Here is a 12,466-nt window from a genome sequence, read left to right as displayed (position 1 = left end):
CTTGGCAACGATGCCGTCAGTAAGAATGACACCTCCAACCTATTCCCCGCACACGGGGCAGGCTGGACACTTAGAGCCTGAACACCTTGGCAGGACATCCTTCTCTCTGTGTTGAGAGGTAGGGAGGGGGGAGTGTCGGAGGGAGAGAGGGAGGCAGAAGTGGGCGAAGAAAGGAGGGAGAGAGGGAGGGGGAGGGAAGGAGAGAAAGAGGGAGAGTCAGGAGTGGAGAGGGATAGAGAAAGAAACAGAAACAGAAGAGAGACAGAGAAACAGAGACAGAGATAGAGGGAGAGGAAGAGACTTGATGACTCCCCCGAATCATCCTCCATGGCCTGAGCACAGAAAGGCACAGAGAAGTAATCCCATCTCTACATTAACGAATTGCAGGTGGAGGGTTCCTACGAGGCTCCCAGATCTGGCCACATCCGATGGCATTATGGGGTCATCTCATCAGGAAGCCTGTGGACAGCCCCATTGCTGTGTGTTTCGTCACCGGCAGTAAGCAAGTCTTGATCAATGTGCTTGTCAATGCTGCCTTCGGGCTGTGAGACAACCTGGAGAAAATGTTTGTTCTGTGGTCAAAAGATGACCCAATTTGAGTTTCCTAATTTGTGTTGGATCCTTGGCATAAGAGAATATCTGATAAGCATTAGTGGCCAGCGTGCAGACATGAGTCTCCTCCACTCAGTGTTTGCACGTGGGGCTCCGAGGGCCCCGAGGCCTTCCTGGCAGTCTGAACTCCTAATTTTACAGTCTGGGGCTGGAGTGGGCAGACTTCCATGAGAGGAAGGAGGCCTGGCTCTTAGCTCTGGTCCCTTGGTCCTGGGGAGGCTGGGGGTATAGGGAGCATCCATGGCTGTTTCATTGTTTGGCAGATAGGGGTGCAGTGCAGCCTGCGGCTCTTAGGAAGTGTGTCAGCTGGCTCCAGGCGGCAGCCCTGATTTCCCCGCTTCCTTCCAAATTGGTATCACTAAACCTCTTTAATAATATGCTTTCGATTATAGTTACATACGTCTGTGACATAACCCCCATTGCAGTCTGCAATTTGTTTGAAGACAGGTCCATGTTTGAGACAGTCTTCCCCCACAGAATGTAGGCCAGAGCTTGGCACACCGCATCACTGGTGCTTGGGATGTGCTGATGGCAGTGAGGATGGTGATGGCGGTGATGAAGGTGATGGCGGTGAGGGAGGTGACGGTGGTGAGGGAGGTGATCGTGCTCATAGTGACGATATTGATGGTGATGATGATGTCGGTGGGGATCATGGTGATAGACGTGATGCGACCGCCTACCATTTATCAAACTTCTCTGAGCCATGTGCTGAGCACTTTAACTCACCTTTTTACTCCCATCCTTTTACCTGCTTTAAGAAAAAAAGGAACTATATTCCTAATTTTGAAGGTAGTAAAAGTGAAGCGCAAGGAGGTTGTCCAAAGCTATGCAGGTTCCACAGAGCTGTGCTGACAGGATCAGGCCAGTCTCCCCAAAGAGCCTTCTTTCCCTGTGGTTTTATCCAGTGTAGAAGGTGTGGGTTGAGCGGGTGAGCAGACTCTACTTCTCATGTGGCCACACTTTGGGTTAAGGAATGTGCCTGGAGGAATAGAATTTCGGGGTAAATTTTATCAACTGTGGCAGTTCTCAGATGCCTCGTATACAGTGTACTTACCATACCAGGGATTCCCACACTAGATTTCTCTAGCATGTGTACCAAGAACCAATGTACCAAAACTGGCCACACCATGTGTTGGACAGTGGCAAATTGTTATACTTTTAGGCTGCTAATTTCCGGATTGGGGCGACTAAAGTCCTAAAAATTATTCAGCATTATTTTAGGGAACCTGACATCATAAATTTGTTGAATTGAGGCTTAAAACTTCTTCGGGGGGGGGGTGGTTTATGCTCAGTTCATCTGTGGACTTCCTCCTGCTTTAAAGAAAATGAAGGCCTAAGGAGGTAAAGTAGATAATAACCCCAACGATACTAGTGGCAGTAGCCATTAACACGCTGTGCCAAGCAAGTGTTATCATCCCCGTTTTACGGATGACTTGGAGATTAAATACTTCGCCAAAGCAAAGCTCACTAGGTTTGTGAGATCAGAGGTGTGAGCCAAACCCAGGCAGCCTTGCCCCAGAATCCAGCCCCGCCTACTAGTCTCTCCTTCAAGACTTGAAGCCACACAGGAGGAGCCGCCACCAGAATACACTTCCTGCCGATCTCCCACTTCCCAGGACTCCTGGTTATTCGGTGGCACCCTCGCCTGGGCCACAGTGAGCTCCCCTGAGGACACCATCGTGCTGGCCTTCATTTACAGAGGACCTGGGATGATTTGTAAAAACTGATGCTTTTCTATGATTTCTACAGTTCACCTACTGAAATATTCTTTTTCCCTCTTTACCTTAATTTGGTTCACAGCATAAACAGACCCAAAGTAGGTTGTTTATCCCATTCCACTGCACAGGTTCCATTCAGGAGTGATCCACTGTGCACTGTGTTCAGCCTGGTTTGTCCTTTACCAGGGGCTTTCCAGTTCGACCATAATTAGAGGCTCTTTGAGCAGAAGTCCTCGGTTAGGCTGCATTCATGGCAAAAAGAGGAGAGAGGCTTGTGGGCACATTAATGAGGCATTTGGAGGCCTTCCCTAGCCCCCAGCACTATGACCTGACCAGGTGTTCGGAGACAGCCTTTCTGAACGGGAGTTCAGCCTGGGCTTAAGATTGACACTTACACCCAATTTGTGGGAAAATGCTGGAGGGGCTATTTGTGTGGTAGCATTTTATTTTTCTCTCCCTTTCTCTAATGAATCTTCCTTTCTCTTTTCTAAAGGAAAAGCAATTGGTTTCAGCTAGTACTTGGACAACATTAAACAATTTGGATGACAGCTAAAATCACATCATTTTAGAAATAAAAGCAATCTTAGAGATAATGTCCAGTCTCCTTCTTTGACAGATAATTGAGTCTCCAAAGGTCAAGTGATTTGCCCAAGTTCATATGTGAGAACAACAACTTAGAACCCTTATCAACCCTAGTTTTCTGACTTCTAACTTGCTACACCAAAGTCTATCCTGGAAGCCTGAACCCAAATATTTTTGAAAATAGCCAGACTTGGGAGTCTGAACCATTTGTCTTAGATTCAGTGATGGCTGCACATCTTAACTAGATCCGAAGGTCTACTCCCTATTGACTCAACATTGATGTTGTGGCCCAAGCGAGGTGCACTTAGAAAATGTGAATGGGCAAGATTTTAAAATTTTATGGTTCATGGACCCATTCCATACCATGGAGGGAGCTCGGAGTAAGCCTCAAGACAGCCATAGCTTTTCTGAGAATCTCCAAGTTGGAAATTTCCGTGTTTGTCCATGAAATTCTGATGGTTCCACAGAGGTAGAACACTGAAATTTCTAACACTTTTGTAGCTATTCCAGAGGGGAGGACAACTGGGCCTTGGGGTGTCTAGTGGCAAAACAGTCTGTTTCCTCCCGGGAAAATGGGCTCAATGAATAAGGGGGACTTACAGGTGGAGGCTCAATGAAAGACCATGTCGGTCAGGCCACGGATTTGATGTTACATATAATTGTTAAGAGAAAGCCTGGCAGCTTTGATGTTTCAGAATATTGCTGTTAAAGGAATAGGCTATAAAGGTGATTCCAATAATCAGTAAAGAAAGGAGTTGTCGTGAAATAAAGACGGTAAGACAGGCAATATAGGTGCTTCGATCGTGGATGGAGAGATACTTTTGCAACAGTTCACACCAATTCAGGTGATGGAATCGGGCAGACATTTCTCCAAGGAAGACAAGGAGTCCATGACATCATTAGCCATCAGGGAAATGCAAATCAACACCCAGTGAGCTACCACTTCACACCCACTAGATGGCTGTAAGGAAACAGGTGGCCAATAACAAGCGTTGGCGAGGAGCTGTTGAAACCGGATTCCTCACACGTTGCTGCTGGGAATGTAAAACGGTGCCGCCATGTTAAAAAACATTCGGGCAGCTCCCAGCAGGTCAAGTGTGGAGTTACCATACTACCCAGCAATTTCACTTCTGGGCATGAACCCAAAAGAATTGGAAACATATGTCCCCCCAAAACTTGTAGATGAATGTTCATAGCACTGTTATTCATAATGGCCCAAAATGAGAAACCACCCAAATGTCCACCAGCTGATGCGTAAACAAAATGTACCGCGTCTTTAAAACAGTGTTTTCCAGCTGTGGGAAGGCATGCGGCACTGATGTGTGGATGCACCTCAAAAACATCTAAGTGAAAGAAGCCAGACACAAAGGCCACATGTTGTGTGATTCCATTTATATGAAATGTCTTAAACAGACCAGCCCATAGAGACAGAAAGTAGATTAGTGGTTGCCTAGGGCTTCGGGGAGGAGGAATGGGGATGAGCACAAGGTTTCCGTCGGGGTGGTAAAAAACGTTCTGGAATTAAAGTCACTGTTGATGTTCACACTACCCTGGAGATACTAAAACACTGAGTAGGATGTATTTTGTGGTATGTGAATTATATCTCCATAAAGCTGCTATTAGAAAACCACAACAATACAGATATGGGCCATAGAACTCGGTCTATCAGTGGAGTGAAAATTTGGGTGTGCATTTCAGAAATGTCGGTGCTGTTTCGTGCCTTGAAAATTGAGGTCAAATGTCCTCTCGACTGGCTGACATGGAGACTCACCTGCTATTGTTCTGATCTTCGGCTCCTGCAGGGTGAGGACCCCCTTGCTGACAGCGTGCTGACCTTCATGGCGCAAACGTCTGCTCTGACCTATGCTCCTGGCCCTGGGGCAGACTACCCTGGGGGCCGCCCACTGCGGACCCCTGGCAGGCTGCAGCCTGACGAGCTCAGCCCCAAGGTGGATGGCAACGTCAATAGGCAGAAACTGATCGCTGCGCTGGGCGCATATGCGGCTCGGAAGCCCCCGGCGCCCCACGGGGAAGGTGACCCGTGGCCACGAAACCCACTGCATGCACCGTGGAAAACACCAAGGGTCCTTTTGGCGCCGGTGGAACCCCGGAAGTGGCCTTCGCCTCCAGGAGACCCCAAACTGCCCCAGGCCATGAGCGATGGTAAGTTAGCCTCCACCAATCCCCGGGTTTTTGTTGTTTTTGTCTTTCTGGCCCCTGCCCAGGGCCAGTCCTTTCCACTCTACACATCCTTTGAATGGCTTCTGATGCATCAGTGCTGCCCCCTAGGTCATGGCTGCAGCCAGTGCAGCGAGAGAAAGGGCCTCGGGCACCCTCCTGTGCCTCTGGTGCTCTGAGGAGAGAAGGTGGTTGTATTCATGCCAAGAGAATCCAGCCGTGGTGCTGAAGGGAGAAAAGGGCCCTCCTGGGGTGGAAGGGGCCACAGTGTTTAGACCCCCACCCTCTCAGAGTCAGCTTCTTTCATCATTGATGAAGATGCTGAAACATGTTGAGGAACAATGGCCAAGTCTGACCCCAAATTATGCTGGCCACAGAACATTGTGGAAAACTGAACACGAACGCTTGTGGATTCGGCATATGTCATGCCTCAGCACTCCTTATGGTCAGACTCGGGGTCACGTCACATATTTATCGTTGTTTGACTGTCCCCAGAAGAGCCCAGTCTGACACGGATACCCCTCACGATGCAGCGCAGGCACCGTGGGGCCTTCAGAGTGACTGAGCCTCAGCACGGCAGCTTCAGGGCTCTTCCGTGAGTCACGCCCTGCTGTGGCCGTCCCACAGGGATGCGGTACTTACTGGTTCCTCTGCCTCTGTCAGGTGCAGAGGGGTCCCTCGTATTTATCTTCTAGCAGCCTTTGTCAAAGACCATAAAATAGAAAGTGAGATTCTGATAAAATATGATTTCTTCTTTGAAGATATACAAATAATAAAATCAAGCAGATAACAGGTTTTTTTAATTGACCGAGAATCACATTAATGTTAGCATTCTATTTTCTATAAGTGATGCCTTAATTGGATTTGTTCTGACAGCCTTCTTTTCTACATATTGCTGCTTTTCAGCTAAGTAGCTTGCTTGTTCTCTCTCTCTCTCGGTCCACAAAGCCATTATGGCACCTTCTAAATGGAAGGAAAACAAAGTTATAATTACAGGGAGGCGGCATGTGTGGCCATTACTAATGCTTTCTTCTCCTTCTTGTCTTGGGAAAGAAAGCTGTATGAGAAAGAAGACTGCGCTTGCCTACCAATTGTTTGCACGTAAATACCCACTGGTGTGTCTGGCACTGCTCTGCAGGAGGCTGCTGCTTGGGGGGGCACCTCTCTCTCCAGCATGTTCTCCTCTGGGGGTGTTTCTCCTCTGCGCAGCTGTGAGAAATTCCTTTTACTGGCCCTGCTGCCTTCTGCAACTCCCATAATCCCTAGACTCTGCCAGTGGCCTTCAGCTGCCAATTTGGCCTTCACTTGTCATTGCCTTTCCCATCTTCCCCGGCTCAGTGTCACCCGGCACCTCTGCTGTGAGCACACTGCAGAAAGTCACCCCCAGCCACTGGGTGGTGGCCAAGCAGTGGCCTCTGCTGGGACTTCTGGGCCCTCTCCATGGTGCTGACCGCCCCCTTCCCGTCTTCTGCTGGCTGCCCCAGCTTATGTAACCACCCCTTCCTTCTCTGTCTCCTTTCCCATCTCCCACAACTTAAAACAATCCCTTTTATCAACTACTTCTGTCCTAGCTATTGGCAATGGGAAGCCTCTACGAAAGAGACTTCAATGCACTAGAGAGCCAGGTGTGCTCACGGAATACGACCGGCTCCACGTGTCTGCTAGTGTTCAGGAGCCTCTGTCTCCCCGTCACTTGGTACCTTCCCATTCTTCTTGACGTGCCCTGAGGCACAGGTCTTTGGGGAAATCCTCTTTGATCTCCATTCTCCAATGACCGTTATTAACTGCATAATTTCATTGGCAGTTTTTTTCTGTGCTAACTTGCGATGTTGGCCATCCCTTCATGTATACTGTCTTCCCAGCTGCACTTTATGCTTTAAAAGGAGACATGTAAAATGTCAATCACAAAATAAATAGGGTATTGTTAAATGAACCCTGGGCATGGCATCACTGGGCTTCAGCAAAAGGCAGCTCCTGGCCTTTCCTGCCACTTCTACGCCCCCACCACCTCCCCATTATCAAGTGGTTTCATCATTGTATTGCTGGCAGATGAGAACTCTTGTATAAACCTAACCACAATAGTTTTATCACACATTAAAATTAATAGTAATGTCTTAGTGTTGTGATCTAATCGGCGCTCACATTTCTCAGTCGTCATAAATTTTCTTTACAGTTGGTTTTTTTGAAGTTCAAAAGAAGAGCCATTGCCTTGGTGGGTCTGTCTGTTCAGCCCCTTTAGATCTCACAAGGGTTCTCTCCTTCTTTGCTTGTCTCGTGGGGTTTTCACATTCTGGATTTTGCTGGTGCATCCTGATGATAGCATGTCCCTGGTTCCTGTTTCCTGTGCTCTGTACTTTCTGTAAGCCTGCAGTGTAGGAGCTAGCCCAGCCCAGAGGTCTGACCATGGTGTTAACTGTTCAGCAACGAGGCTTCAGAGGTGGTGACAGGGTGCTTTTCTGTGAGGGGGACACTGTCTTGCCGTGTCTTGTGTTAGCATCAGCAGCTGGGGCCACTCAGCCTCCCTGGCAGACTTCAGCTTGGCTCTTTGAAGTGTTCGATCTCTCAGCAAGATGAGCTGCTTCCCCACCGCAGAGGAGAGGCTCCTGGAACCTTGTGCCTTCACCCGAGCACATCTCACAGTCTGCAAGTACATGTTTGTGCGACTGTTTGACAAATGTTTGTCCCCCCCCCCCCGTAAACCATCAGCTTAGGAAGATGACACACGGCCTCCTTGTCACTGTCCCCATCCCAGCACCCAGCACCCAGCGTGTGCCTGGCAAAGTGTCTGCTGAGTGAATGAACCAGTGGATTCTTCCACACAAATGGCCTCATTTGATTTTCATGTCACCGTTATAAGGCGGTATTATTTTCAACCTCATTTTCCTGATGAGAAGCTGCAGCTCAAACGTATAAATGATGGCACTCACCCCCACTGTCAGATCACTTAAGACGAAGTTGGAGCTCAGAAGAGGCAATCGTAGAACATTTAGATTTAAACACAATTTGCTTTGTCACTCTGGCTAATTGCTCCCGGACTCCAGTTCAAGCAAGCATTCAGCTCCCAAGTTCAGCTTTTTCTGCTTAGTGTGTACAAAAGTATGTTCCTGGCCTCTAGAGGGGGCAGAGTGGAAAAGGTCACTGAGGGGCAGGGTGTCAGCCGGTGTAGGATGGGTAAAGATTTCTCTTCTTACATATTTAATGAAAAAGAACGAGAAAAGAAAAGGCCGACTTTCCTCTAAATTTGCAGTCCAGGGGCTTCCTGAAAATAACTCTTGGACTCTGTGCACTGGGATTTAATTGGCATTCGATAACAGCAGACACCCGGGTGGGCCATTTCACGTCACTGCCTGAAAAACCGCCCCTACCATTTGGCCACCCGCCTGCGGTCCCTGTGGAATGTACAGGTGGATTCAGTGTGCCGTGAGCACAGAATCCCTAGGCGCAGTCCTCTGCACCAACCCAGCTGCACCTTGGAAGTGACAGCAAGAGAGTGGGAAGGGAGGGGTGGAGGGCTGCCGTGCCCTCAGGATGGTCAGCCTGGACAGCTGGCTATCCCAGACGCCCTGAGGGCTGCTACCTGGAAGGGCGACCCTGTGGTCACGCGAAGGGCAAGGAGCTCCCATGTGACGCCGAGAAGGCTCTGTCCTTCTGCGGCATGATCGAATCCCGCTTGTGACACCGTCTCACATGCAGCCACAGGAAGACCCACCCGTACCCGCCCCCAGAGAAGTGCTCAATAAATTGAGTTACTGACTCAATGTGTACGGCAGATGTTCATTTGGTAAAAGCTTATCATAGAAAAGACACCTCTCTCTTCATTTATTTATCATTTACACCCTATCTTTTTTAAAAAAGCTTTAAAGCAGTGCCAACTCGCAAGAAAGAGCTGTGTGAAATGGGGTGATGGGGGACAGGCGGCAAACCGTGTGCCATGTGTGGATTCGAGCTGCACCGAATGCGGCCTCTCCGGTGTAAGGTGGAGCGCTCCGGCTGCCGCCCGTGTGTGCACTCCTCCGTCGATGCTCTTCCGGAATTTCCAGATCAGTTTGAGTGGGGATCAATTTGTAAATGATTACTTGTGCTGTTTACCAGTTGTAAAATGACAAATGGCCACTCTGAAAAACTTGGGCGATAGGTGTGCAGAAAGAAGTAGACAAAAGTCACTTCAACTTACCTCCCGGGTGAGCGCCACAGGCTCGGCGTGCCTTCCTCTGCGGCCGTGTGTGTGTCGCAGTCCCCCTCTGAGCAAGGGGAGCGGGGTGTCGCCGTCCCTTTAATGTGTTCACCGGGTTAGTTCTTCCTCCAGCCTGGGATTAGTCTCAAGCAAGCCCTGTGAATTCCACTCACTCTTATGTAACATATAGTTCCATGCCCACTTTTTACATTAAAGTTTTTAGAAATTGTGGTAAAATACACATGACCTAAAACTGACCATCTTAACCATTTTAAGTGCACAGCTCAGTGGCGTTAAGGACATACATGCTGTTGTGCAGCTGTCCCCACCACCATCTCCAGGACATTGTCCTCTTCTCAAACTGAGACTCTGTCCCCATTAGGCACTAACTCCACTCCCCTCCCCAGCACCCAGTGCCCATCCTCTGCTCTCTGTCTCTATGGACCTGATGGCTCACGGGACCTCATAGAAGTGAAATCACAGGGCAGTGGTCCTTCTGTGACTGGCTTGTCTCACTGAGCATCATGTACTCCAGGTTTGTCCATGCTGCGGCGGGTGTCAGGATTTCCCTCCTTTTCAAGGCGGAATGATATTCCACTGTATGGGTAACACCATATTTTGTCAATCCATCAACGGACGCTTGGGTTGCTTCTATCTTTTGGCTGTTGTGAATGTTGTTGCTGTGATTGCCGTATGCCCAGAAGTAGGCTACCACTCTGTGTGTGTGTGTCCTTCAGATATCCCATCCAAAACCAATGACCCATGCACGTACCCATACAGCTGTGTTTTTAAGTAGAGGCATAATCATCTAACCATCACGGTATGTAGGTACCACAATACATTTAAATCAGTTCTATGTCTCTATACAGTTGACTCTTGAACAGCGTGGGAATTAGAGGTGTCAACCCTCTGTGTAGTTGAATATATGCACTTAACTTCCGACTCCCCAAAACCTTAACTACTAATAGCCTACTGTTGACTGGAAGCCTTACTGATAATACAAACAATTCATTAACACATATTCTGTGTCTTATGTGTATTCTTGCAATAACGTAAGCTGGAAAAAAGGAAATGTTACAAGATATGTTCATAGTACTCTGTACTACAAAAAGTCCATGTGTAAGTGGATGCGCACAGCTCCGAGCTGCGTTGTTCCAGGGTCAACTGCAAGTCTCCTAAATTATATATAGTTTGTTGATCTTTGCTCTTCACATAATAGCACCATTAACATCCTCATGCATAAATCTTTTCAGACCACAGAACCCTGATTAGAGTTTTCCCAGCCTCAATAGTCACTGAGTTTTAACAAAGCCTAAAGTCACTCTTTTTCCTTTTTTTTAAGAGACTATTTTTTAGAAGCTTTAGGTTCACAGCAAAATTAAAGGGAAGGTACAGAGATTTCCCATGTACGTCCTGCCCTCACATGTGCACAGCCTTCCCCATAAAAAAGATCCCCAACTGGAGTGTTAAATTTGTTACAACTGGGGAACCTGTATGGACACATCATTATCACCATAGTTTAGGGTTTAGTTAGGGTTCGCTCTTGGTGTTTTACGTTCTTCAGGTTTGGACAAATGTACAGTGGCTTGTGTCCACCATTATAGGATCATACAGAGTAGTCACTGCCCTGAAAGTCCTCTGTGCTTCCCCTGTGCACCCATCTCCCTCCCAATCCTCCAACCACTGAAATTTTTACTGTCTCCATTGTTTTGCCTTTTCCAGAATGTCTCAGTGTTGAAATCACACAGTGTGATTTTGTTTTTGTTTTTGTTTTTTTACATTGGCTTCTTTAATTTAGTAATATGCATTTAAGGTTCTCCCATGTATCTTCATGGCTTGACAGCTCGTTTGTTTTTAGCACTGAATAACATTCCAGTGTATGAATGGACAAAAGCTTAATTTATCCATCACCTACTGAGGGGCTTGGTTGCTTCCAAGTTTTGGCAGTTATGACTAAAGCTGCTGTAATATAAACACACGTGCAGTTGTTTGTGTGGGCATGCGTGTTCAGCTCCTTTGGGTGAATTCCAAGGAGTGTGATTGCTGGATCTAGGAGTTTTATATGTTTGTGGTGTACAGTCAGGCTTGTAACACATTTTGAGTTAATTTTTATGAAAGGTGAGGGTCTGTGTCTAGATTTACCTTTTTGCATGTGGACGTCCAGTTGATCCAGCAACATTTGCTGCAAAGACCGTCTTGTGCCGCTGTATTGCCTTTGCTCCTTTGCAAAGATCAGTTGACTATTCTTATTTGGGTATGTTTTGGGGCTTTCCAGATCTATATGTCTATTCTTTCACCAGTACTATACTGTCTTTCTTTCAAGTAGTGTCAGACCACCAACCTTTTTCTTCCTCCTTCAATATTGGGTTAGCTGTTTTGGGTCTCTTCCTTCTCCATATACATTTAGAATCAGTTTGCCAATATCCACAAAATAAATTGCTGGGCTTTTGATTGGGATTGCATTGAATTATAGATCACGTTGGGAAGAACTGACATCTTGGCAATATTGAGTTTTCCTATCCATGAACGTGGAATATCTCTCCAGTTATTTAGTTCTCTGATTTCTTTCATCAGAATTTTGTAGCTTTATTCATATAGATCTTGTGAGTATTTTGGCTGAAGTCATTCTTTCCATTCAAGTCTCAATGATGACAACTAAATTATGGAAACCACCTTAGGGGATGAATCATATACAGTTTTCTAAATAGTTAACTAGAGCCAGTGACAAATAATATGCAGTGTGCCCACTGGTAGAAGCTGCCAATCTAATTCTTGCTCACTGATGATGCTCAAAACCAAACCAAAGAGGAAACAAAGCCTCTAGCCAATCTGTTGGAGTTCTTTCTTTATTATCTTGATTCCACGCCCTGGGGAGCCCAGACTAGGAATTAGGAGAATTTAGTTACTATTATCGCTCTGCTTACTTTTATTCTGGGCATTTCTTATGCCCAGCTTCTTCCCAACATACCTTGTTATTTTTTCTATTCAGGTGTCTTACTGTATTATAGGTTGAATGGCCAAGGTAATGAGTGTTCTCATCCCCTGCCCCCCAAATCTGTACTAAAATGGATTCTATTGTGTTGATATGGAATGTTTATAGGGATGGAAGTCTGAAACACTTTCCTTAACTATTGGCTGTGCAATTTCCTAACTCTATGACTCTTAGCAAGTTTACTCATGAATTTGCTCATTTTTACAGAAC

General features: G+C 47.0%; 1 protein-coding gene across 4 annotated transcripts in view; it reads left to right on the top strand.

The window, feature by feature from the left end:
* Window positions 1-12,466, top strand: part of PTPRN2 (protein tyrosine phosphatase receptor type N2) — an 814,681-nt gene that overhangs the window by 318,893 nt on the left and 483,322 nt on the right. For all 4 annotated transcript variants that reach the window (XM_053898672.1, XM_053898673.1, XM_053898671.1 and 1 more), the window contains one exon: window positions 4,715-5,075. In XM_053898672.1, coding sequence (XP_053754647.1) covers window positions 4,715-5,075 — 361 coding nt within the window. The remainder of the gene's footprint in view (window positions 1-4,714; window positions 5,076-12,466) is intronic.

Source organism: Panthera pardus, unplaced genomic scaffold (assembly GCF_024362965.1).
Source record: "Panthera pardus isolate Hobbes unplaced genomic scaffold, ASM2436296v1 HiC_scaffold_9, whole genome shotgun sequence".
NCBI classification, from domain to species: Eukaryota; Metazoa; Chordata; class Mammalia; order Carnivora; family Felidae; genus Panthera; species Panthera pardus.
Note: the sequence above shows the minus strand (reverse complement) of the source record. Positions and strands in the feature narration are given on the sequence as shown.